This window comes from Apaloderma vittatum, unplaced genomic scaffold, assembly GCF_000703405.1.
Source record: "Apaloderma vittatum isolate BGI_N311 unplaced genomic scaffold, ASM70340v1 scaffold5994, whole genome shotgun sequence".
Taxonomy (NCBI): domain Eukaryota; kingdom Metazoa; phylum Chordata; class Aves; order Trogoniformes; family Trogonidae; genus Apaloderma; species Apaloderma vittatum.
The window spans coordinates 44,593-72,159 of NW_009713192.1; the positions used below are offsets into that span (position 1 = coordinate 44,593).

The 27,567-nt window shown below is 38.1% G+C and overlaps 1 protein-coding gene across 1 annotated transcript in view; it reads left to right on the forward strand.

Moving 5' to 3' along the window:
- TACR3 (tachykinin receptor 3) overlaps positions 1 to 15,178 on the forward strand; it is a 38,116-nt gene extending 22,938 nt beyond the window's left edge. The window contains exons 4-5 of the mRNA XM_009868270.1: positions 12,010 to 12,206; positions 14,875 to 15,178. Coding sequence (XP_009866572.1) covers positions 12,010 to 12,206; positions 14,875 to 15,178 — 501 coding nt within the window. The remainder of the gene's footprint in view (positions 1 to 12,009; positions 12,207 to 14,874) is intronic.
- The last annotated feature ends 12,389 nt before the right edge of the window (positions 15,179 to 27,567 follow it).

Sequence of the window (27,567 nt, forward strand, 5' to 3'; positions counted from 1 at the left end):
ACTAGTATTATCACTACTATTGCCTTCTAACAATTCAAAGATGATTTGGAATGTGAACAGAAAGAAAATTATGAAAAAGCATCATGGGAAACTAACCAGTATTCTTTGCATGTTTGCCCCAAAATGAAATTATTGGTCTAATTTCCAGAAAAGCTGAAAGCATTTCAAAAGATCCGCATTTCACTCTTTAATGCTATCCATAAAAGTCCAACATTATCGTTAGTCTTTGCTGTGCACACCATCACTTACCCAAAAGTGTATTTTCAAAGTTACAAAATTACCTTTCCTACAGAGTGTAAGTAGAAAAAGATCTCACCGGTTGATTAACTCTGCTATTACCAATACTGCCCTGGAAAAAAAATGAGCAAATTCTCAGTGGAGGGTGCCCGGGGTCTGACTGTAAAGACAAACTAAGGAATCGCTTTCTGTAGCACACACAGTTTGCAAAATAAAGTGTGGAAAGAAAAATATTAAAAGCTAACTCGGAGACCTACCAGGGGTTCCCAGAACTTCAGCACTTGTTATCATAATGACAAGGTAAAATAAACATCTCACATCATAAAAACTAAAAGTCTCTGAAGATAGAAGCTGGCTTTTACTGTATGGTATGAAGGGTGCAATTAAATCCCTTGAATACTTTAAAAGTAGCTCCTCTTTAGAACTCTAAATGTATGCAAGAGACAAGGAGTAGTTTCCTCAATTAAAGGACTTTAAATGTGAGAGTACAGGAATGCATGCCTTCAACACATGTAACAAGGGGCTTAAAGTATGTGCAGATATATTGTAACCACATCAGTGACTTCATTGGCAGAGTTCCTTCGGTTCCACTGCTGTGCTCCCTGGTAGGATTTATAAAATAAGTGGTATTTGGAAAGATGAATCATAATTGGTCATTCATGGAGATGAAATTATAGACTGGAACCCAAATAAAGCTATCACTCAGCCTGCCTCTGATAACAGCGCTATTGCTTTTCCTTTATTCAGACAAAGAAATTACCTGTTTTTTCCTGCTATTTAGCATGCAGATATCCAGTCATATGGAAAGTCTGTGTACTTAAAATGAAGGAGAAATCTAAAATAGCTGACTGCATGTTTCATGTTATGCAATGATAAAGTGCACAAGATTTTTTATTAGGATTGTTTGAAATGGTATTTAATGTTAAGCAGGTTGTGAACAGTTCATGCAAGACCTTTAAAGGAAACAATGTTTGTCAGGAAAAGATTTGAAGCTTGAGAAAGATGTTAGTTGATCATTAGGCAGTCTCATCATTTCACACATCTAACTGTGCAATGCACCCTGAATCCTTCTGAAGGCAGCATCAAAGAACAAAGGGTTCAAAGAGTTTCACAGTACATACTACAGGTTGGGCAACACAGTCATACTCCATGTCTTTGAAGGTCAAAGACTTCAATTTATTATCAATTCCGGACTGCAAGAGACCACTACCACTACTCACTTTTTTTTTTTTTTTTGATAGATCAAATGTCTCAGGGACTGCTCCTGACATCAATTTGCCTGACATCAGTCTTTTGATTTACATTTACTGCATGTGGGGACTTTGCAGCCAGTACCCTTTCTTCTGAAAGCTTCTGGCATAACACTGACTGATGTTCAGCTCAACATTATTTGTTGTCCTGCAATTTCCATCTTCACAAGATTATAGTTTAAATACTAGCGTAGAATAACTGAAGTTTATATAGGTGGCTCATAATGTAACTATCAGTTTTACTAGGTCAAAGTGTTCTTTATATTCAATGCAGATACTTAGAGGCTTGCTATATTATGTTGTCTCCATACTCTGTTTTTTTTATCTAACCTGTTCCAATCCCTCTTCCAAATTTACTTGACCTGTAAGTGGGGATAAAGATGTACTATAAATAAAGTCAATCAGTCACTGTTGTCTTTGTCAAAAGGTGCAGTTCTGGTACAACTGTCTTCTGAAAAAAATACCATTTCTCTCAGAAGATGCCATTGCCTTGTCTCAGTAGGAAGAATACAAAAGAACAGAAAAGAACCTCCTTAACTTTTTTTTTTTTACAGTTCCCCTTACCTCTGACTATTAGTTTTATGATAATACATAACTGCACTTTTTTCAGCATTTTTTTCATGGTTCTTCCATACCTATGCTTGTGACCATATTCTTTGCTTCTAACACAGCTTGAGTTGTGTCTCAACTCCTTACTGCAATCAAGACTGATTAAAAGCAACATTTTTCCAATATCAAAATTCTTTTTGCAAATTGTCACAAGAACATCGTTTCATGTGAATCAAAAAACCACTCAAAATTACTGTGTGGACATCTTCTACTAGAATAATAGATAAATCCAGGTGAATTCTTATAGGACTACAGGAATAGTAGAACAGATCACAGAATCACAGAATGTCAGGGGCTGGGTGGGACCTCGAAAGATCATCTAGTCCAACTCCCCTGCCAGAGCAGGATCACCTACAGTAGGTCACACAGGAACGTGTCCAGGTGGGTTTTGAATGTCTCCAGAGAAGGAGACTCCACAACCTCCCTGGGCAGCCTGTGCCAGTTCTCTGTCACCTTCGCAGTGAAAAAGTTTTTCCTAATGTTTTTGTGTAATGTTCCAGCTTGTACACATTGCCCCTTGTCCTGTCATTGGACATCACTGAGAAGAGCCTGTCTCCGCCCTCCTGACACTCACCCTTGACATATTTCCTCCTATCAATGAGACACAGAAAATTTTAAATATCAGTTTTATCTGTGGTTGTGTTTGATGTCACTGTCACATTTCTTGCTTAAAGTAAATTAAAAACAATCCAGGAAGAAAGTATTCTCAGGAGGTTTTAAAGGCTCCTCCAGAAGCAAACTTGTCTCTTTTTTGTCAGACACTGAAAGGTGTGGAACTGTGTTCAGAGCTTTCTCCACTTATTGCTCGAGTGTCAGTTTGTCTCTTTCAATATTAATATGTTAAACAAAAACAGGACAGAAAACAGCCCCAGGGCCCAAGATCTGTCATCATAGGCAACCTTAACAGAATTCCTCTGATATCATCTTAAATCTCTGTCTTAAAACCATTTTGCTTTCTGCATCGCTACATCTAAAGGAAAGTGTTCTAAAAATCTCATCATTCCTAGAGTTTCAGTTTTCAGGCTAAATTTATTTATGAACAGCTTTATTTATGCTATTATTTTCTATCAGGTTAATTAATTACTTATTATCCCTCACTGGTGCCACCTGTATGTATTTTTTTATAGCCATATCCTCTCTCAGCCTTTATTTACAGTCATTACATAAATGAAACAAGTGCTTCTGGTCTTCTCTTGTATTACATCTACATGCAACAAGTGACCAAAGCTGGACAAGGAATGCCAGCAATGAAGTCTCACCATGATCCAGCACGGTGGTAATAACATTTTCCTACTTACACTGAAGATACCTCATTTGCAACATCCTAATATCTTATTTATTCCTTTCATTAAACTGATGAGCTGGTCATGCTGTAACAAATTGATACATCAGTCTCATCCTCATTTATGCACAGCAGTTCCTCCCACATCTGACAGCAGAAAATTTTATTAGTCCTCAATTCATCAAATTTTCAATATGATCTTATCTATGGAAGAACCATGTACAATAATTCTCAAAACTAGAAGAGTACCAATCCACCAGTTTCTGTCTGCTCTGTGGTATCTGTCACTGCCACAACCTCCCTTGGAGACACGATCACTACAGGTACCGCACCAAGTATATGACGCCACAAAAATTAATAACTAAAGATACATTTCCTTTGATAATGCTTCAGGGCACCTCTTACTACGATATTCTTAGCTCTGACAATTTACGTGAAGTAGGAAATACCCTCGTTAACACGGTAAATGCAAACCAACCCCAATAAAGCTCGAGTCTGACTTCACAAACTGGTACACATGCTTAAAACTGTTTTTTTTAACACTGTAGATGAAGTTACACAAGGGGATGTAGCATCCTCCTTAGCATGCTTCCTGTGAAGCACTGGTGTCCTTCTCTATGGGTTAGTGAGCACTGGTCATGAAACGGATTTCTGGACCAGGCTGCAGATGTTCATGTTCCAATGATGTTTTGAGCAGTTGTCTCATACCTATAAAGACACATAACTCTGCCAGACTCACTAGGTTGTTTTTATCACAGTAGTATAAGTCACTACTTAAAAGTAATTGTTATTAAGTCACTACTTAAAAGTAATTGCTATTATAGTTACAAGCTTGCATAATAGGGATTTTTTTCCACCTCATTTTCTCATAAGCTTAACAAAAGCTTCTAAAGGGTAACAAGGGCCAGAATATATGAATATGGTGAAAATATGAGCAGAAGAAGATATCTTTTCCTATTTTGATCAATAATACATTCCCATAGCTATTCAAAATCTCAGCAAGAATACAGAGTATTGACAGGAAAACTTGATTTCAGCATTTTTAATCATTAATTAAATTATTCAATTCTTGCATAATCAACACATTACATATGACTCCCTCCCTAAAGACATACAAAGAAGCTTTCTTCCAACAGTACAAGGAAGAATTAGCAACACTCTGAGACAATTTTTTTTTTAAGTCTTAAAATGTTCTGTTAAATCCTTTCCATTACTGAATGCCTACTAAAAATGTAGGGAATGAACAAAGTAATTCTTAATGTTGTGCATCATAATTTTCATTTTATAGTATCACTCTTTGCATGCTTAGCAGTTGCCTAGGGCAAGACTGGGCCATGAGGTACTGGGGAATTATTTTCCTTGCAAGTTAAAATCAAAATATTTTTTACAGAGCTATTTTATGGGCTTAGAACTTCAGAAGAAAACAGGTTCATCCTTTCTCCTTTTCAAGATATTTTTTTTCCTGGGTTTTGTTGCCTTTTTAATAATTTGCCCACATTTTGAACCGGTTTTCCTATTGGGGTAAAACCAAAGTCAGACCTAAATTCTAAAAATGGCTTTATACTGTGTATAAACCTTGCACAGTGTAAGTATTTACTGACAGACTGATGCAGGTTTTCTAGTTATGCTTTCTTAAAGGACAGCTGGCAAAAACTCCAGGTCAGCAGCAGAGTTACCAGATTGGTTCTGCGTGGTCCATGAGTAGGCTCAGGACTGTGCAGTCAGAATTTCTGTGATGCTTCTCCTCAGTATTTCTATATTTCTAATCACTTGTGGCAGAAAATTCATGTGAAATATTAAGTCTAGTCACAGTCCTCGGGCAAAAACTTCTATTTATTAATGCCTCATATTTTTAAGAATGGAAGTAACACTGGGTCAAACAGACCAAAAATTTCAACAAACCACTCCAACGTTAGTGAACTCAGTGTGTTTTTAAATGCATTGCTGAATTGAACTATAAACATTCCTTAATAATAAAACCAAGCTAGCTACTGGAAAGACAAAGAAAAACCAAATCTGTTTCTTTTTCAAAATTTAAATTTTAAGTATGGAGATTATGATATCCATGCTTAAAACTATGGAATTTTCTTAGTTTTTTTTTAAGACAGCCCTCGTTTCCTTTGTGTAGTTCTCCCTAAGTTCAAGTCTGGGACCTGACCCTCCCGATAGATAACCTTAATATCTCACTTTCAGGACAAAGTATGTTCTTTAAGTTCTAAGCAAATTCTTTCACCAGCACGCGAACAGACCTTGGAAACCTCAAAAGGTCTTTTGTTGTCTCTGAATATGTCTCACCTAACCTGCAAAGTTATCCCATTCCGTATACTAAATTGTGACGAGATGTATAGCCCTGTGTGTGTGTGTGTGTATATGTAGTCAGATGTATATAGATGAAAGAGAGCTCATTGCGTCCATGTGGGGAAGTATATTAACTTCAGCACAAGTTTTGAGACTCCTGAGCTTTCCAGAATGGTGCCCAGCACTTGTGTGGTGAAAAGTCCGGGAAATCTGACAGAGATCAGTCATTTTGGAGAACTGCCTAGAGCTGTATGTTCAGCAGAGCAGAACGGCAGTTCCAGTATTGCACTTACACACTTTCACATTCATTACATGTTGCTGTTCATGTAAAATCAAACCATAATTCCAGCATGTCTTTTCCTGAGCTAAAGCAGAAGGCTATGTGACTGCTTCCTTAAGACTTAGTGTGAGAGACCTCACTAACCTCTTGCTACAGCATAAACTTACAAGGAGATGAAAAAGATGAAACAGAGCAGAGACATCGCCTTCCATGGTGGAAGGAACTGAACTGAAGAGCACCTACAATGTTCCAAATGTGCTTTTTAGAAGCAGGTGAAAATTACCACCTACACACAGAGGGTGGCTGTGTTATGGCTATCGATACCTTTACCTAACAAATTTAATCCTTTAACTCAAGTACTCCATGCTTTAGAAGTTTCTGTACTGTGACTTCATAAACAACCTATTGAATGCACCTTTATGTCATTACTCATTTTCTGGGGTAGATGGAAAGAGCTTCTTTGATTTCTCCAGGCTTCGGAGGAGGTTTCCTAGGAAACAGCTTCAGCCACCCTGGCACGAGTCAAATCGTACCTTATTCCACAGAAGGATCAAACCAGTGCAGTAACGATCGTTGTGTTCACCATTATGGCCAGGTAGTGTGGATACGTTATACTTGAAGCGATGCTAAAATGCCTGTACAAAAGCAGAAGGAGCAGATGCTGTCAGGACAATGACACTTCTGATACTTTTTAGCAAGAATAATTGATCGTAGCATATATCAACTTTTTACTGACCATGACTGAATATTTCCAAAATGTTCTGTATGTGAGTTATGAGACTACTTCTAACAAATTCATAATCTTGTACAGTCATTTGTGGAATAACAAAAAGAAACTAAGTGCATCAAAGGCACTTTCACAGTTTCTTTCCAACTCAATTTAAACTAAAATAGATAGGGGGACACTACTAAATTTTTGTCATTTCTTAGGTGGTAATAAACACTTTTGTTTCAACCTTTGAAAGGGAAGATATTATTACCACTGCAAATTCATAGTTATGATGGCAATAAAAGAATAGCTTTAACTGTGGTTTTTTTCTTAGCAGAATTTTGCCATGCATTTTAAACAAGTACAGTCCAGGAATAATCCATTTCATCTTCAGGCAACACAATATTATTCCTATCAACAGAGAAGAGAAGAAAGAGTTTTTTCAAACTGTGTATTAAATATTCTGCATTCTTCTCCATGATGTTCATATGCCAAAACTATAGAGAAAAATAGTAAACATTAACATGATTTCTAATTATATAAATCACTTATTTAATTTCCCTAAGTGACTAAGCTGATTTAAAACAATTCAAAAGACTGTAGACTTTCCCTATGAAATAAAAGCGCATGCTCCTCATGTGAAGATAAGCAGAGGTACCTGTATCTTTTTAGTATCAAGAGGGCAGGTTCTGTTGACAGGAGCCCACATAAAGCAAACCACACGCAGGAATACTTTAGCACAATTCACTGGCATAATTCAGCATGGTCTGATTTGTTTATTGCACTGTTCAGCATAAGGTCTAGTTTCCAATAGAAAAGAAATCTCACGTGCAAAGTCTTATAAGGAAAACTCAAGAGAGTCTTCGAACATTGGCAAGATGATTTGGGGAGAGCCTTTAATGAAGATGAAAGGTCCCAGAACATTTTCAGAATTGTGGCAGAAAGTAGACTTAAGAACCAACATCTCTGGTTGGGAAAACTAAAGAAGATATGACTATTTTGCTTCATCTCTGCTTGGAAGCACAGAAGCGAAGCATGCCCCGTCACTCATTCAGGTCAGGAAGGAAACCATTGTCACATAAGTGATGGTGTGAATTTTACATACAAAAAGCTTTTTCACTCTTTTCAGAACTAGGTATCAGGTGGATAACCACACCAAGTAACCCTGATCCCACAACAGCCACTCAGAGTAATTTTCTAAAGAACATAAACTTCTTATGCTACTCCATACTGAAGACCAAGCCAATGATACAAGGCCACCTCGCTTCAGTTGTCATCTAGGTTACAGAGAAAAACTTAATTTGAGCAGTAGACATTAGCATATTATCTAATATTTAACAATTTCTTGTGAGAAATTGAGATATCTCTTTTAGATAAAGTAGATAAAGACTTGTGGCAATTTTTCCTCCCTGTCCCCAGCCAGATGCTTGTAAAATCACACCTTCTCAAGGAAAAAAGCCTGAGCAAAAAATTTACCCCTTTTCTTTAATAGAACAGATATTTCATGATGTTGAGAGAATCTGAAAGTCACTGTAAAAGCTGTGTTCCATGCAACATTAGAAAAGCATAATTTAAAAATGGATAAGACTTCATGAAAAATGACAGAAGGGAATTGATTTAGGGGGGTCCCCTACATGTTAGCATTTGTAAGACAGCAATCTGATTTAAAGCTACTTCATAGTAGAACGGAATATCTTTTACAATTTTACAGCTTAAATAAAAGATTCTGAATTCTGTCTGCAGCAAGGGATTATGCAAACTGAAATGAAAAGTAGCTTCTTTATTTCAAGCAACTCACAAAAAATGGATGGAAAGTGCAAGTCAGTAGAATAAAATGATTTGTCGAGCACAGGAATTTGCAAGTACCTTACATGACTGAAAGAATTCCAAGTTCTCAGATTCTTTCTCCTTCTAAATGTGGATCCCCCTCAGCTATTAAGAATCTATCCTTTCCATGGGCTAAAAGAGCACAAAAAATTCCTGAGCTTGTCAAAATTATGTGAAAACCCACAGCATTTGATGTCTCAGAAATTAGTCTTCTCTCTACTAAAACCAGTAGTTACCTTTAAATCCCAAGTTTCTTGCAGAAGAGCCATAGCTTACTCCATCTAAGCGCTGTGCAGAACGAAAAGACATAATAATGGTGTTCTCTTCTCTCTGGTGCTTAGTGCACAAGTGCCATGCATGTCCCCAGGATTGGGGAGTGGATTTCCTAACAAGTTGGGAGAAAGACTTAATGCAAGTTTAGTGTTTTACTTTTTCCAACAGAGCATAGAGCAGAAAGAGAAACGCATTATGACTCCCAAAGATTATTTGTGAACTGTGTTTAACTTGTATTCATGGGCAAATTATATCCATGAGTGGGTAAATTAAGACATTCTTACACTGTGTGAGTTTTTAAAGCATTTGCTCTGCTTCTTATTTACATCTGCATAATGCCTAGGAGTAAAAGTTCTGAAAACAATGAAGTTATAGTGTGATATTGGTGCCAATAAAATCAGAAGCCAAATGTCTAACCTTGTAGAAGCAGCAATATCAACAATGACGTGGAAAGGCAATAAAGAGCTGCAAGGCAGATTGAAAAGGAAATGATTCTGTGGCTGAAGTTTTAGGTGTTGATGGCAAATCAAGGCTTTGCACAATGTGAATTGCTATAGCCTCCAGCAGCAACTCAGTCTCTCAGAAAAAGTATATTTTATTCCTAATCTTTCAAGAGCTCTTCTCAATGCTAAATCTATATCAGACTCATTTTTCTAGCTATTCTTCATACAAAATAAAAACTTTCAAAGTGTAGTAGAATCTGTTAGCTCCTTTTCACTTTTAGCACTTCAAATGTTTCACAACAAAGGCAAACCTGCAAACTCCAATTCCAATGAACTTACACCTGTTTTGTTCTTTTAAACACTTTTTTCTAATTAAATACTATTCATTAATGAAAAAATACTTTTTACTCAGAGAGGAAGGATTTAAAGGAATGGGCAAGACTAAAAACACACAGATTGACTCTTTTATAGACATAGTTTTTGTTAGACATAAGCAGAAGTACAACAATACCAGCAGAATATGTTGATGAAAATCAAAATATAAAGTACTTCGATTTTTTTATCCTATTCCAAACGATCAAGACTTTAGCCTCAGGGTTGTACAACTGAGAGACGCAGTACAACTCATTTTAACAAGAGTCCTCAAACAGAAAAACCAACAACTTTCCTCTGGCTATGCTGTCAACAGTACAGAGAGAGATTGAACAGAATATCAGGGGAAAATGGTGCCAACTGGTACCCAGGCTGGTGATGTTCACTGCAATCATATATTTCAGAAAGGGCCCTGGTGAAATGGTGGCAGGAACAGAGCTAGAGATTAAGCACAACTGACTTAGTAATTTTCTGGTTAGCTTGCTTTATAAGTGTTTCCTAACACACAAGAGCAAACCCTTATTAACAAATTCTGTGCAACACAGAACAGAGGAGAAAGCAATTGAAAAATAGTAATGTCTCAAAAAAATAAAGCAGAACAGGCATATTAAAAAGAAACAAAATAAGATAACTTTGCATTGTCAAAGCCACAGGTCTAAGTACTCAAAAAAAAAAAAGAGTCTCTCTTCTATACTCTACGGTTGAACCTGTAAAACGTCATTGGAGATCTTTTAGTGAAGCATCAGCATACTGGAAAAAGACAATCAGGCTTTTGGACCAAATTCATACTTAGCCTGTTTTGCTTATTTTCCCTATGTCCTAACTGAGCTTAAGACTTTACCGGCACTCATTCATAAGGATTTATATCAAGTAAAATCAAGGTGCCCTGGGTTTATCGACCTTGAAGGCAGTTTCTGTTCATAGTTCTTTATATCATCAAGAAATTAAACCTAACACTGGAAAGACCAAGGGGATGGACAAGAACCACAGTCATAAAACATAAACTATGGCCCAGCATGGTGTGTGTGTGAGAGGAAAGAAAACTGGGAATAATGTCCTTCCTTTTCAGCATCCTCTTAATCTTCTTCTCCTCCATTTCTGCCAAGACATACTCATTCTTAGCTGACAAAATGAAGATAGAATTGTACTTTTTGATTCCTCTCATAAATTATGTGGTTGACTTCAAGTTCAAATGTAACTGCCCTGTGTTTCAAACATTTTTATGCCACACAGACTTGCAACATCTCACTTGTCTTCCCCTTAGGTAATATGTCAGTGAGTGATTGTACTACATAAATACTCAAAATAATGACAACTTAACCTTGACTTTTCTTAAACATCCCTTTTTTGCTAGGAAAATACACTAAACTGCTGCCAGATATTAAATGAAAAATTGCTTAATGTTTCTCACAGGAAGAAGTAAGACGAGTTAAAGACAGCACCACAACATTTGTATGGAGAATGACATAATTACATTAGCTGAAATTTTATAAAAATATCAACCTAAGACATGTAGCTTTCCCTTTTTTATTTTTTCCTGGTAAAACTACAAACAGTAGGAAACAGCAATTTGCACAGAGAAATAAAAGGAACTGTTGATAGCAATCCCAATTATTCCTCACTATTCACAGTACAAATGAACAAGAGATCTCCCAAGCACAGATCTATCATGTCTGCTTTCATTTTACCTACAAAAAGAAAATCTGTTGTGCTAACACACTGTGTTGAAAATGGCAGCTGGGCTAGTATTCGACATAAGTGAAGAGGGAAAGATGGGAGTGAAAATTTTACATGACTTTCAACTTCTTGGTTTGTGTTTCAAGCACAAAACTGTGCTCCTCCTCATTTGTGCCTAATGGAAACTACGGTACCTAACAGATGTTACAATGACTGCAGAAAACAACAAATAATGATCAACAAGGAAATTGTTAGCCACTTTGAAATTAAACAGGATGCTGCAGTTGCTCATTTCCTACAACCTATTGTTTACTCAAATCGCATCTAATAATTGGGGACAGGGAATAAATTTGCAGACCACAACAGAAAAACATACCAGGGTTGATACACGTCAAAATAAAGTGTCCAGATAAAACACCCTGTAACCTTATTCCATGATTAGGTGTATAGAGAGAAAAGTAATATTTTAAATAGCCAAATATAAGTAAGCAAATATATTACTTGGAAGAATCAATACAAATAAAGTTTGAGAATATTTTTTCTTAGAACAGGAGGATCTCCAGCCAAAAAAAAAAAAAGAAGGAAAGAAAAGAGAAGAAAAAACCCAGAAATGTAGGAAAGTCAGAGTAAAAGGAAAATTATATAAAAGCATATTCATCTTTCCTCTACCTTTGAACTGTTGAAATGCTAGTCCAAATTAAAAAAATAGCTAACGTCTATTATTAAATAACATTATTGTTTCCTTCTTTCAGGTGGTAAAAATGATGATTGTGGTTGTGCTGACATTTGCCATCTGCTGGCTGCCCTACCACATTTACTTCATAGTTACCGGGATCTATCAACAATTAAATCGGTGGAAATACATTCAGCAAATCTATTTGGCCAGCTTTTGGCTTGCCATGAGCTCTACCATGTACAATCCCATTATCTACTGTTGTCTTAACAAGAGGTAAGAGGTGGTTATGAAAGAGTTGGGATGCATAACTTCCATGAGAATATAAATGGTTTAAATGGAATAAAAGACAAAGAATTTTCTCTTGAATGGTTTTCAGTTAGTGAGAAACAAAACATAAAAAAACTCTTCCTTTAGGTTTGTACTTGAAATGAATCCAGAAAAACAAAAGTTCAATTCCAGTGAATCCTTTGATCTACTTAAAATTTCAGAGTAAAATTCAGCATTCAGAAACCAATCCTTCCCATTTCCATATTCAAAATTTAAAACCTATAGCAGTTTAATAATTTTTGTCTTGCAAAACATTAAAATAAAGGACTAAAGACAGTCCTCAGTGATATACAGTGCAATCTGTATGTTCGCTAATTGTAGCCACAAATTGGTCTTGTAGTGCTGGAAGGATATAACATAAAATATGATTTACTGTGTATTTTATACCTCACCATTAGACTTCTACTGAGCTCTGAGATCTGTAACAGACTAATAAAAAAATATTTATGTTCTCATTACTCAATACTAAACTACAGTACTGTTTGATGGCAATGCATTATGCTCTGAATTTCAAACACTTGTTGAGTTTAGTGAGATTTTATGGGTATTTGGCACTTTGAGACTGCTGGATTGCAGAATGAACTCATGTTTTTCAGCTTGTAGGACTAGGATCTAACCAAACATCATCCTGTCCATTCTGTTTTCAGAGTTCTTATTGGAGTCTGCATCCGTGATGAGGATAGCTTATGATGGTTAACATTTGTAGTCTTTTTAAATGTCAAGATTTCATACAGTCTTCTGCCCCTTTTGATAATTTACAACTGTTAAAGAAAAGGTAAAGTTTTAGCATGCCACAACAAAATCCCAACTAAAATGGCAAATTTCCCACTAAATTCAACACAAACCAGATTTCACTGGGTGTCCAGTGTTTGCAGAACCAAAGGCAAGGTATAACCAGGCCTCATATTTTTTCAGTTATTACCATAAAATTTCTAAAACGATGCCATTTTCTTCAGAAACTTTTGTCTGGCAGAGTTGCAAAAGACATTATTCATAAAAAATTAATATCTCTGATGTGGCTTATGCTGACACTCATACATCGCAAAATTAAATGTCTGATTAAAGAATACAAATCCACAACTATTTCATAATTTTAAGACATACTAAAGATCACCTTGTTCAGAATTTAATGCAAGAATGAAATAATGGTGAAAGTTTTCTTACAATTAAATTCCATATCAAAAGTAAGAAGCTTTAATGTCTGCTTCCTTTTCATGCAGTAAGAACATAAAGCCTGTTGCTGGGAGTCAGAACAATATACGCAATATTTGTACCTCTGCTGGATCTAGTGTCTGATGGAGTTATAACATCTATCACCAGACTCACCCTCCAGGCTAATTAGGATATTACTTCCTTTTCTAGAGAGATAGAGCATTATTTAAAGATGAAGAAAAAAATGCCCTGAATGAGAAAGAGGATAGAATGTGAGATGAAAAATAATGGCTCAAAGATGTTTAGGTTTTACAGCTTCCTTCACTAATCCATTTCCATCAGAGCTTCTTTCAATATTTTTTCATAATGTGGATTGCATAGAAACAGAGGAATGCTGAAGACCATGATACCTGCTCATTTATCATTGTGCGACAGCTCTATGGCAAACTTAAAAAACTGAGGAGGAAAAAAATGTTATTTCTGTGAGAATAGTCAACTTTCACTGAAAACTTAATCTACATTGTTATTTGTAGTCATCACTGTTGTAGCTGAACCATTCCTCCAAAAGCTTAAAGACACAATAAACAACACAGCTGATTGTTGAAACAAAGACAAGAGAAGCAAGACAAGTGAGAATGTCTGATAAGTTTTAAGTCTAGGGGAAGAGGTGGTTTTTTTCAGGTTACACATAAATATACAGAAAATTGTTCTTCCAATATATTTTTCTTCTATTCTGGAAATGCATCGTCAAGAGTTAGGGCTGGGCACGCATACATACCAAAAGTAAAAATAGTCTTTATAGTAAATCTTTGTCTCTGTATGAACATTGCAAGCACTAATGCGCTAAGGTCTCAAAATTCCCATTTGTACATTATTCACATTTGGTTTTCAACTTTCTAGGATCTTCTTTAATTATTGTAAATTATTTTTCATCTATTTTATATGAACAATTATTAGTCATTACATAATCACCATTGAAGCACCTCTGTCAGAGAGGGAAACATAGGTGGAATATAGGAATCTTGAAGCTGAGGATGGTATTTTAAGAGAAAATACTACTACAAATTTTCTTGCTGAGAGAAGATGAAAATATAGGTGCTGATTTCATCATAGGTCAAATCAAAACAGTTTCTGTGAAGACAGTGCTATGAAAGCAGGTGGGTTGTAGTTTCTTGTTTAGGCTCAGACAGAGGAAGGGAAATTGGGTATCAGGAAAACACCAACATTAAAATGCAGGAAAAGCATGCAGAAAATCAGAAACAAAAATGAGCTGTTACCACTATCTTTTTTATACTACTCAAACTTTCGTCAAGCAAACTCCCACTAACTTCACCACAGACAGGGTTAGGGCCAAGATAACTAGCTGAGCCAGTGTTCTGTCAGCATGGTATATTTTTTTCAGATGAAGGCCTGTGGCTGGATCTCACAAGCACAGGCTTCCACTAAGCATCTTTTCTCCCAGGTTCCGAGCTGGCTTCAAGCAAGCGTTCCGCTGGTGCCCCTTCATTGAGGTGTCCAGCTATGACGAGCTGGAGCTCAAGGCTGCCAGGTTCCATCCCACCCGGCAAAGCAGCCTTTACGCTGTGTCCAGAATGGAGTCTAGCATGACGGTGGTGTTCGACACTATTGATGGAGACAACAGCCAAGCCAGCCGTAAGAAAAGAGCAGCTCCGAGGGACACCGGTTTCAATGGCAATTCCAAGACCATCTCCACAGCCTCAAGTCTCATCAGTTCACTGCACACGTCGGTAGATGATTATTCCTAAGCATTTCAGGGAGACAGCTGCTACAACGGCAGCACTGGACAACACTCTCCTGCTGTGGGACTAGATATTCACACCACAGAGAAGGCAACATAATTCTCTGACAAACCCTAGCTATGAATATTGTGAGACTTTTAGGCATTGTTTTTCTGCTTTGGACAGAAAGAGGAACTTGAAGACATACGTGTGCATCAGTCTGAAAGCACAGTTGCACCTCATACATGGCAATGTTTGTAGGTTTTGTCTAAAATAAACTAATGGTATAAAAACATTGTTTCAGCTGTACCTGACCTGTGGCATTCATGTTTCAGTTACTGAAATGTAACAGGCTCCTTTACTTATTGAAGTTGAAATGTATGATGTTTCCTATTATGAGTGTATTAATTTTACAGTAACAAAATTACATAAGATCTGATAAAAAAAAATCTTTATAATGAAGACCTAATGAGCTCCAAGTCTATTTAATTGTTCTGCAATTTAGCCCTGTTTCTAGGCAAATAGACAAAATGAAGTTCAGCTCTGTCTGCAACAGTACAATTTTTCAAATATATAAGAAAAATCTGGGGGTTTTTTAAAGACGAAAATCTATAAGAGAACAAGTTAAAGTCTAGTGAAGTTTCTATATGAGTGAACATTGAACTCCAATAGAATGTGTTCTTCCAGGAGGATGCATTGCTTAGATGGATGTCCTACAGCTTTGTACTTTAGTGTTAAGGGTAAGATCTTCCTCCAGTGACCCTAACAGAAGGTTTGTGATTGACTTTAGAAGGGTCGAATGACTTTAAACTGGAGATTCACGTACAAGAAAAATACCACTGTGGCAACAAACTCTTCTCCATAGAAGATAGGGTAACATGTTTCACTATGAAAAGCCTTCAACAGGAAAAAATTATTTGGGCTCTTTTCTCAAATTTTCCATAGCTAGATGCAGGTAGAAATATTCCTCTGTCTGTATCTAAAAACATGTTAGACATTAGCACACACATACTTTCCCACCCAATTCAGTCAAAATCCATTGATCACCATTGTTGCAAAGAAAACTGAACCTAACACAAAAAAGACCAGAAGGCAGCCTTTTTTTTAGATAAATGGCTAAATCAGTTGCGTGGATCAACTGGTTGTGTGAATGTCTGTTCTCAAACAGTTAATCAAAACTTAAGCAAAACAGTGTGCATGTCTTCCGGAGTTGGTAAGACCAGCACAGGGGAGTGTGTACCTGGCTCGACCCAACACGGTACCAAGGCTGAGCAGTTGACAAAGAGAAGTTTGAAGAGAGAAAGGCTTGAGCTGCCTTTAGCCCACATTCCTTCCCAGTGACTGAGGATGCCCAGCACTGTGACAGTGAGCATAGAATAAGAGACTAGTAATGAGCATCATGGTTGTATTGTGATTCATCTGTATAGTCAAGTGCTATATTCTGCTAAGTGTAATTTGTATTTGTATTGTCATTTCAGTACACTGCTGTATCATTTTGCTACATCCAAATCATGCACATGGTGAAATATATTCAAAGTAGTAAATCTAGTGTTTAACATTAAACCCTCCACATGTGGAATAACTGAAGAACCTGGTCATAGAGTATTGCACGCTGATGAAAATATATCACAGTTTCAGGCTCACACTTTTCCTATCCAAGGCCTGATCTTAAATCCACTGAAGCAAAGAGCCCTGATTATTAATGGCTTTCTTTTTGAATACCAATTCATACTTTTCAATGGTCTGCATTTCTGAAAAAAAAAAAGCTCTACTTTCCATCATGTCCTAGTTGTGCATCCTAGTGTATAGCATCATGCAATGCACGTAATACTTTTCTGGTTTTCCCTTTGAAATTCTTGCTTTAAGAACTTTAAATCTTGACAGGTATGTTACAACTCTGCTGAGAAGATTCAGGATAGCCACACACACACAAAAATTAACCTGATGATGATATGTTACAAACAAGTACTCTAAAGTCCTCTGTCTGCTCATGTACAACTTTTGAGGTGCATACGTGCAGAAAATGTACGGTTTTTAAATCAACTCTCTTTTCTAACTATGGCTATTAAAAAAACCAGTGTTGACAGACACTGATACACAACTGTAGGTTTGAACAATATAGTTGTAGTGAGATTAATTTTTTGTTTCTAAATTCTGAGTATAAATCTTTAAAAGTTGTATATAAAAATACAGTATCAAAAATATGCAAAACATCATGCTCTTACAAGTTTTATGATCTTTGGTTCACAAATATTGAGGAAGCAACGGTGGCTTACTCACACATGTGTCTTTAATCAGTGAAACAATTTCACTTTACTAAGAGGTGTAGAATATGACCTCCTGGATAAGCAATCCACTGGTAACACCGCTATTTTGGTGGGGTAGGTGGTAGTGCGCTCCTTTCACCACCCCATTTCCACAACCTGACCTTTATTTCCCTTAACCTTGCTCGGGTGACAGCCACCAGTGGCCATCATCACGGGTGTGTAGTGAATGCCATGATGGTTGCATCCAGCTCAAAGCGGATTCGGGGCAGACAGCCAACAACACAATAGCCAAGGGCTAATGTGAACAATGTGGTCCTCTAACCACAGCGCTGGTCAATGTCCAACTCAAGACAAATTTGGAAGAAACTAACATCTGTAGTCAGTACGTAAATGTGACTATAAGTCAATTATCTTACTCCACAAATAGTGGGCAGCCCAGGGCCCATCCATTCCTCCTGCATGGCAGTAGGCTGCACACCAGGATCGCTCTTTGAGCAGGGATGCCTCTCAAGGTTGCTCCTCAATGTTGAGAGAGTTCTTGCCGCAACAGATTCTCAATAAGTGATTAACAGCATGCCAAATCTTGAAATCATAACACAGTGATATAAAGGACTGATTGTGCACATATAATCCTTTAGACGTAAACCACTGACCAAGTCTATGACTAAGTCTGGATCCAGCTACACCTAAACTCCCACCTGAGAAGGAGTTTTCAATATGAGGGGTTTCCTTCTGAACCTTGTGATTCAATGGGAGGGTTTCCCTGACAGTTTTGCCTGACACTGTCCACTAGGCAGTAAATATTCAGTATAGCTTGCCATTCAATCTTGTTTAACTGCTGTCACGCTTACTATCAGACTTTGTTAAATTGCTGTTTTATAACAATAAACATGTTGCCAGTTCTCTGAGTGAAGTGCATCACTCCGTAACAGGCAATGGTGTCAAAAACACCCTCAACATTCCTCTAGTTCTCCTCTGAAGTTACAGGATATTCCTGTACAACAAATGGAGAAACCCGTGCTCTTAATCACAGAATTAACAAAACATGGCAATGATCCATGGTTGAAATTCATCTCTCTGCCTCAGCCTCAGAAAACATAAAGGGTTACACATTTAAGTAGCACAACAGAAGCTGTGATTGACAGCAGATTCCATTGAAATTACTATTTCTGAACAAACATTTTCAGTAAGAGTCCTGCTCACTGTAAAATTCAAAATAAGTGTCCTGATACCCCTTGCTGAAGGTAGAGGAAAACCAGTCATCCTCAGTTTGTGTCAGTAAAACTGTTCAAAGTAGTAGCCTGTGTGCAGTGCACGTGCTTCTGTGTGATTGCTGGTGCAGCACTGGAGCAGTCTCACATCTGTGCTGCAACCTTCAATCCACATTCTTTACTCTTGCTGAGAGGAGAGTTAAGGAAAATAGACAGCTTTCTACTGAGAGGAGCGTAACAGTGCTCTAAACCAGCTACAATTCAACAGCATCAGGAAAGATCTTCTGATGTTGAAGATCTCAAACAAGAGTCCTTCTCATGTATGAGTTCCTACTACTTCAGCCCAGGCTGCTACAGGAGTCTGCCTCTAAAGTATTTATCTGATGAAAAGACTTCATTGCTCCCTGAACTGCCATTTTGCAGTGATGTTTAACTTTCACATCTCCAGAGACAGTATGTTCAGCATCAGTTTTCTCTATCATTCCCTTGGTACTGGCTTTTTAAAAACAAATTTAAAAAGTCAGAGAAAAAAAAGCTAAACATGACTACTTTCAAATACAGATCTTCAAAACTCATTTCATGAATAGAGATTTATACTATTTTGGTCTCAAGTCTTCCATATAAAAGCAAGATGTTGAGAAGAAAAATTTTGTGTAAGTCCAGGGTACTCATGCAAGATGCATTCAGCAGACTGCGGCCTGTAGCTTTTTGGCAGGAATCCCTTGATAACTTCCCTTCCAGTTCACTTAAATCAAGGTTGGGAGGCACTGGTGGAGCTGCATGGCATGAGTTATCTGCAGCATGTTTATGCCACTTCCTAAACGTGTCCACTGAGGAACGTCAGTGACCACTACACATTTTCAAAAATAACATAGAGAAGGAACTAGTATAGAAAAGAAGAGCAAAACACAAGTTTTAGAAGTTACTTTTTTAGAAGTTGCAAATGAGAGTAACAACAGATCAAGTCTGTAGATACTATATACACCAAGACTTTAGGCAAGCTCCTTCCTGAATGCAAGAGAAAGAGTTTTAGAAGTTGCTTTTTTTTAAATCTAGATAAAAACATCCAGGTGTTTTGGGCATGGATGTTTCTCCTTTAATACTAGTGAATTTCTTTCTCAGCAGTAAACAAGGACCTCCTATTTCACTGATACAAATTTCAAAATCTTTCAGACTGTTCTCTCCAAGAACTACTGAGTTCCACTTATTTAAAGACTTTCAAAGCTGTCCCAGCTCAAGTAGAAATTTAAATCATTGTACAACTTCCTCTACTTCAAAGATGAGCTTTAAATCTAGAGTTCTGATTGCTATGTGTTGTTTATTAATGAACACCTCCACACATTGCTACAAAAGACGCAGGAGATGCTTCTTAGGTTATATCACTGTTTACAAATGTCCTGTGAGTTCCTTGTACTAAATAATGCCTTCAGTTCAATTTAAGTCTTCTTGTTCATGAGCAAATTCAAGTGGTTCTGTGTTCATAATTCAAAATGATTTGTTGTGTGCAGTCAAAAATAATTCTTTATCAGTCCATGAGCAGTTGCTGTGGGTATTTAAATTCAAATTGTTTGAGATGGGTTCATATATCACATACTGTTATTGGCTAATTGGATTGCCTCTTTTCTATCTGTAAGACTGAAACATGCACGTTGGATTACAACTGGTATCAGATTTCCCAAAGCAAATGGCTACATTTACAAATACCAAACTTGCCTGTTAGGAGTACTCTCTAATACAGCCTCTGGAATCACTATTTCCAAGCTTCCCAGAAGTAAGTTTTTCACTGCAATATTTGTGATGCAAACAAAAAGTGACACCAGCATCAGTCACATAAATTGTATTTCCAAAGCACACTCACTTTGAAAATGCATATTGCACAGGCTGCTTGGATCTACTTGCTTTAGAATATTTTTTAAAAACTAATAATTTAATCAATAGGCATTCACCAACCGAATGCTACAAATCTGCTACAATGTGAAATACTCAGCAGATCTTCTATAATATTGTGTACAAATTCATGTGTAAATGAGAGTAACAACAGATCAAGTCTGTAGATACTATATACACCAAGACTTTAGGCAAGCTCCTTCCTGAATGCAAGAGAAAACTTCCTGCAGTCTCCAAACTGGTAGAGATTCTGCCAGATGTGGTATGACAAGGTGAGGACAGGGAAAACTTCCAGGGTCAAAGGACTTCACCGAGCAGCTCACCGAACAGCCCTTTCCTGTCTGCAATACTGAAATCTCTCCTCTGTATGTTAACTGAAAAACTGAAGGTAGCCAGCAACACCTCGAAGGTCAAAGGTACTGTTTTCCTTGGCCTGAAGCTCTACCCAGTAGGGCCTTACACTAGAGAAAGGCAGCTTTTTATTCAGAAGTGTTTTCTCATATGTTCACAGCATTCATTCATTTTGTTTGAGTTTGGAACCCTAGAAGCTTTCAGACAAGTGTATCACCAAGAAGCTGTGACCAGATGGAGCTACCCACCTGGAGCAGTTCTCCTGGGGGGATGGTGATTTCAACAAGGCAGAAAAGAAGTGATCTTCACTTTCCTTCCTATGCCTTGCACCCCAGCACCCTCAGGGCTACTAAGTAATGCCTTTGCTGCCACCTACCCGACAAGACATATGGGGCTGCAGGACTGCCACTGGCAGGGGGAAGGCATAGCAATCCAAACAGTTTTTCCCTCGGTCTAAAACTACTTTTTATAGCTTGCTAGGCCTGTAATCCCTCTGAAACTAATAGCATGGAAATATACTTTGAGGATAGCAGCAGATTAGCTTAGGTACAAAAAAGAGCACAGGCTCGTCAACGTAAGAGTTCTTTGTTAAAATTAATCTTGAAACTACCAAACTACCAAATTACCATGGGCAAACTTGTTCACACCATCGAGACTGGACCATTTCTAGTATTCATAATAACACATCCCCCCTCATAGTATATGCAGCTATGTCCACATTACAAAGCACTTATTGTCCTAGTTTATTCTGAGGAAAAAAACTAAGTGTAACTATCTGCCATGCTCTTAGAAACTTCCAACGTATCTCCCTAGTTCTGTTTGTGTAAACGTCTCTCTCACACAATGCCTTCTCCCAGACCTCTCCTTCAGTGAAATGCTTCCTCTTTCTCTGCGTTCAGGCCTTCCTGAGCCCAGGAAGGTCACACAAAGAGCACCACAAGCAGTCTCGTCTCCACATGAATACAGCAAACCAAATGAACCAGTGAAACACTCAAAATCCCCTTTTCAAGCACAGCTGAATAGCTTCTCCTTGCCTGAACAACTTGAATAATCAGGGAAAGCCTTGGATATAGCTATATCTAATTATTGTAAACTTGTATCATGTAAAGGAGACATATTTCTCCTCACAGCAGACATTTATAAGCCTCCTTTTTCCCCACCAGATCCTTTTGTTCCTCAACAGTTTTCCCATATAAACCTAAGATTCCAGCTCCTAATACCTTCCTTCTTGTCTGATCCTGAGGTATTGAGGTGACTCTTTTTTAAGGAAGCCTCCATTTAGGACAAAATTTAGCCCAGCTTGCTCTTTGTCAGTCTCTTACATAGTGTGATCAGAGCACTTTGCCTTCTGGGAGGATTGGATGGTTTCAGGAGACTGTAGATGTTCCCTTATCACAAAAGAGATACACTATCAAAATACTCTGGGGCCACTGGTCAAAAATCCTCTTAGGAATTCCTCGCAAGCGCTGATTAGGCATCACAGAATCATAGAATGGCCTAGGCTGGAAGGGAGCTTAGAGATCATTTAATCCAACCTCCCTGTCATGGGCAGGGACACCTCTCAACTAGATCAGGCAACACATGGGGACCGAACGGGGATCGAACCTGTGACCTTGGTGTTATCAGCACCACACTCTAACCCACTGAGCTAACCAGCCCCCTTATAAAAAAGAAAGATGGATTAAACTTTCACCAAAGAAATGGGACCGTCAGAGTCAGAGGTTGTTGCGCATTTGACTTCTCAGGCATCACAGCAAGTTTATCAAGTTCAGTTTTGCAGCTAACTGATCTATTCTGCAATATCTTGGACTAATGTGCTAGCACCTTCTATACCTTGCACAGAAATGGAAAAATATTATCAAATAGGTACGGTATATGGATGTGAAATTTCTTTCTTTGGCCCTGAGAAGTTAACAAATTATTGAGTATAAAACCACAATAGCGCATTTTGTCTTTGAAAAACAATCTCCATCACTCAGAGTAGCCCAAGATGAGTTGAAATGCAGTAATGCAAGATCAATAGCTGTCTCTTGCAGTAGGAAAGGTAGGCGGTAACACTTTGTCAATGGCATTTTAGTAAACAGCATAAAAAATCTAATCACAGAATATCAAGTGAAGTGATTTTTTCGTTGAACTATATCTCACCCTTGGAAAAATTTGTGGAAGAGAAAGCAACTGAATTAATTAATTTAAGAAAAAATCTTATTTCAACACACCAAACATCAAAAAAAAATTGTCCAGCTTCAGAGTACAGATTTAGGAGAGTCAATAAGCGACTTGGACTGGCGAACAAAATTTGTTTAAGAGTTCCACTACTATTTTTGCAATTCTGGAAAAATAACTGTCCTGGCTCTTATGAATTGCATTATTCGTTATCTGAACACTGAATTCAGAAACTACAGAACACTCTGAATTTTGGCACAAATTATTATGTGTCTGACAGATCATATCAGAAGGATGTTTCCATGCCCATATTGTGCAACAAACTACCCATGATGAACACCAAACACTGAATTGTTGAATCAGCTTAAAAACAACAGTCTGTGAGTACATTACCATACAGAAAACATTTTTAGATAAATGCTTTTTAAAAATAAAAATAGCATGAACAACTTTAGGAAATCAAAAATTATTACCAAACAAATTCAACCGCTTCAAAAAGGCTTTTAATCTATTTCTGTTATTTATCTTTAAAGGCATCTCCTTTTTAAACAGCCTAAGTGCCAGTGCCCTGTATTCCCAAGTATCAGGCTGGCTGATTAAGAAATTATCTTTAATTGTCTGTAGTGAGGCTCTGTGTCCTACTACGCTAACATGATTAAGTTATGCCAGTTTCTGTAAACAGCAGCATGCAAGGAAGACATGTGGCTAACTTGACAGCTGGCCAGCTCACACTCCCAGGTGACACCCAGTGTCACCCAGTCCGACAGTGGGAGCAGCTGGAAGTCTGATTGTTACAGGTCTATACAAGGCGTAAGCTCACATCAGATCAGGAGGATTTAACCAATTTGCTACATAACATGACTATATGTGTTCATTTATTCATTGTTCTCATTTTAAAATCTTGATATTTGAGCATTAGAGTATATATTACCCTACTTTTAGAGGCTACATAGGAACTAGTAGAAATACCAGCGTAAGTTTATTTACATTCAGAGAATATGCTCGTAGGCATGAGTGGAAAGGTTGAGTTCTGAATAGCAATACAGTGAAAGCCAGCAAATGAAAAGGACAGTTGTGGTCCAGGGTAACACAGGTTATTATTAAACTCTTACATTTACATTTATTATGTATATTTTAGAAACCTTTGTCTCTACCTGTTCTGAAGGAAGTGACAAAACTCTTCACATACATGGCCCATCTTCCAGTTTCCTGCCATAACAAGACCTTTGGGCAACCTCTCCTTGTTTCAGCCAAAAAGAAGCTTGACCCTGAGGCCATGACGGAGCTGCGATGCAACCTGACAGGTTTCCCAGCACGGCTTCATCTCTGCAAGCTCTGACACAGAGAGTGCTACGACTCGTCTCAATGTAGACCTAGAAATCCAAATGAGGCAGGAGCAGTAGGTTCTAATTCTAATTGCTTTTTACCAAGCAATTCCATTTGCCTTACCTGCCACAGTGACTTACCAAGGTAGGTGTTACACAGAAATTGTTTAAAATAGAATAAATAATGCACACATACACACACAAGTTCCAGGGAAGGAGAAAGACCTTGAGTGAAATCTAAGAGTTTCATCCATGTAAAAGAACTATACAATTTCCCAGTGCACCTTGGCATCTCAGTGGTGGCTTTGTGGCCCATTCACAGAGCTCAGATGCCTGTAAAAATTTACAAATTATATAATAAACCCCCAACAATAGTTCAGAAATGAGATGCTGGGACAACTAAATAGTTAGATGCTAATAATCCACCCCCTTCACCCACTGGCTGATGAGTATTTCAACAGCAACCCCTGGGGATGTGTCAGAGGCTGATACAGTTGTGTGCTAATCGTATCATTTTGACATACAGCTTTGAAGGAAACTAGGTCACCGTTTTCCTAATCAATGTAACATGATCCTCAGCCCAAAATGCATGTTCCTGTTCCACTGAATAAACTTGGCTTGAAAAGTAACAGTTGCAGAAGGGCCTTAACTCTTTTGTGGCCTCTGAAGGGGTGATAAAGGAGCTTGTGAGTCAGGTACCTAAACACTCTGGAGGCCTTGGCTCTAGGAGTGACTGAAAACAGCAACAATTCTTAGGCAGGTCACCATGTGTTTCTGAATATATTAGGACAGGCCTTAATGTTTTAACTGACAAAGGACTGTTAATATTACTTCTGTCTTTCCAATCACTGTCAGAGCTATTAGGAATTAAGGTCAAACTTTGCTGAGGAGGTAGAGTACACATCAGGGCTGCTATCTCTGCAAGGCCCACAGCTCTCACCTAAAAGTGAGGCTAAAGAAAAATGGAATATACTGGAATAAGAAGTTATCTTTTGCCTGCCCACCACAAATTGCCTCTGCAGAGATGTACACTGGTGTTGGGGAACACCAAAGGTAGTAATTCTAATGTACCACTCAGGCCACACAGTAAGGAGCCTACACACTGACACGCTGCACAGTGCTAAACCATGAGGTGAGGAGCCAAATTCTGCACCATGGCTGAACCTCAGTTGGAGCTACTTGTGTCTCCCTGGCAGAGACCCAGAAATCACACTGCTCTAGCTAGCGCTCTCAGCTGCTCAAGCCATTCTCCCAGTTTGTACAATGCCTTTTTTCTTTTTATCTTTTTTTAATGTGATATAGATCATCCCCAAAAGAAGAGGAAATTTCATCTACTATCTCTTCTTGGAGGATATTAATCAGACTGAAGAGGAAGGCACAGAATTTTGTTTTCTGTGCTGGGATCAGCTCTTATGAGCGGGCCAATGTTCAAACAAGCCAAGTCCAAACTACCCTGAGAGCAGCTGACACTTGTAACAGCCTAGCATCAGCTAGATGCTTTTAAAACCCAGGACTGTGCCCACAAATTAAATTAACATAGGTAATTAATTTGTTATCACAAGTTATTGATGCACAGGGTCAGACTTTACCATGAGATGAATAATCAGAAATGTACTTTTCTCTCTTCCACAGCTCACCTGAGCGCTTCGTAAAATTACAGTTACTTACTACCTGCAGCGTAAGAACCTGATGAAATTCAATCCCTTGCAAATATCTGGTTTCCTATCTTTCTCTAGTAGATGAAATAGCATTAGAGCCATCAGTTTCATATTTCTGATCATATATGTAAATTCTACCTCTTTTACCTTGCTCCTCTAGCTGGCTATTATGTGTACACTGTATTTGTAAGGCAGCCTGAAAGCAGTCTTACTGAATTACTGTGACCTCCCTAAGAAGAGTGTGTTACAGTTAAGTTGCTATAGCTGAGAAACAGCTCTTCCATCTCTTTTGTGAGGATTGATTTAGCGGATTGAGAGCAGCCCTGCAGAGAAGGACTTGGGGGTGCCTAACACGAGCCGGCAATGTGCACTGGCAGCCCAAAAAGCCAACCATATCCTGGGCTGCATCAAAAAGATGCATAGCCAGCAGGTCAAGGGAGGTGATTCTGCCCCGCTGCTCTGCTCTGCTCTCATGAGGTGTCACCTGGAGTACTGCATCCAGCTCTGGAGTCCCCAAACACACAAGAACGACATGAGCCTGATGTAGAGGGTCCAGAAGAGGGCCACAAAGATGATCAGAAGGCTGGAGCACCTCTCCTGTGAGGACAGGCTGAGGGAGTTGGGTCTGTTCAGCCTGGGAAAGAGAAGGCTCTGGGGAGACCTTATAGCAACTTTCCAGTCCCTGCAGTGGACCTACAGGAAAGCTGGAGAGGCAGTTTTTATAAGGGCATGTGGTGGTAGGACAAGGGGCAATGGTTCTAAAATAGAGCAGGGTAGATTTAGATTAGATGTTAGAAAGGAGTCCTTTACTGTGAGGGTGGTGAGACACTGGAACAGGTTGCCCAGAGACGTTGTGGATGTCTCCTTCCCGGAAGTGTCCAAGGCCAGGCTGGATGTGGCTTTGAGCAACACAGTCTAGTGGGAGGTGTCCTTGCCCATGGTGAGGGAACAGATGATCTTAGGGTCCCTTTCAACAAAAGCCATTCTATGGAGGCTTGTCTCAAACTCTGTAGATCGAAAGGGGGATAACTCAGTTTATTCATAAACTTAAAGACGAGAATTGCTTTGGTACTCAACAAGAAAAAAGCAACTTTACTCTGTAACACATATTCAAAGAAGCAAACTGTAGCAGATTACTATGGTTATGTATCTGTATTATGGTTCTTCCAAAGTGCATAGTGCCCTTAAATGATTAATATAAATGCTTTTAAAGAAAACTCTAAGAAATATCTGATTATTCATTTTCTTTCAAACATTTTCAAAACAAAGGAAGAAAAAGTGAGGAGAGGGATAGAAAACGTGCCAATAAAGTGGGAGCTTTTTTAATCCCTCCTCCAGGTCACCTATGGCCTTAAAATATCAAGATACAAACATGCCTGTATCCTTCTAATATGGAAAAACAATACAAACCGCCAAAATGCTTAGAGATAATTCTTTTTACCTATCAAACTATGTACCTACAGAAGCCATTGGGTAAACATGACACTAAAAACTGTGACAGGGAACTGATATGTCTCATCTCATAGGTGGTAGTATGATAAAATAAATAACTAT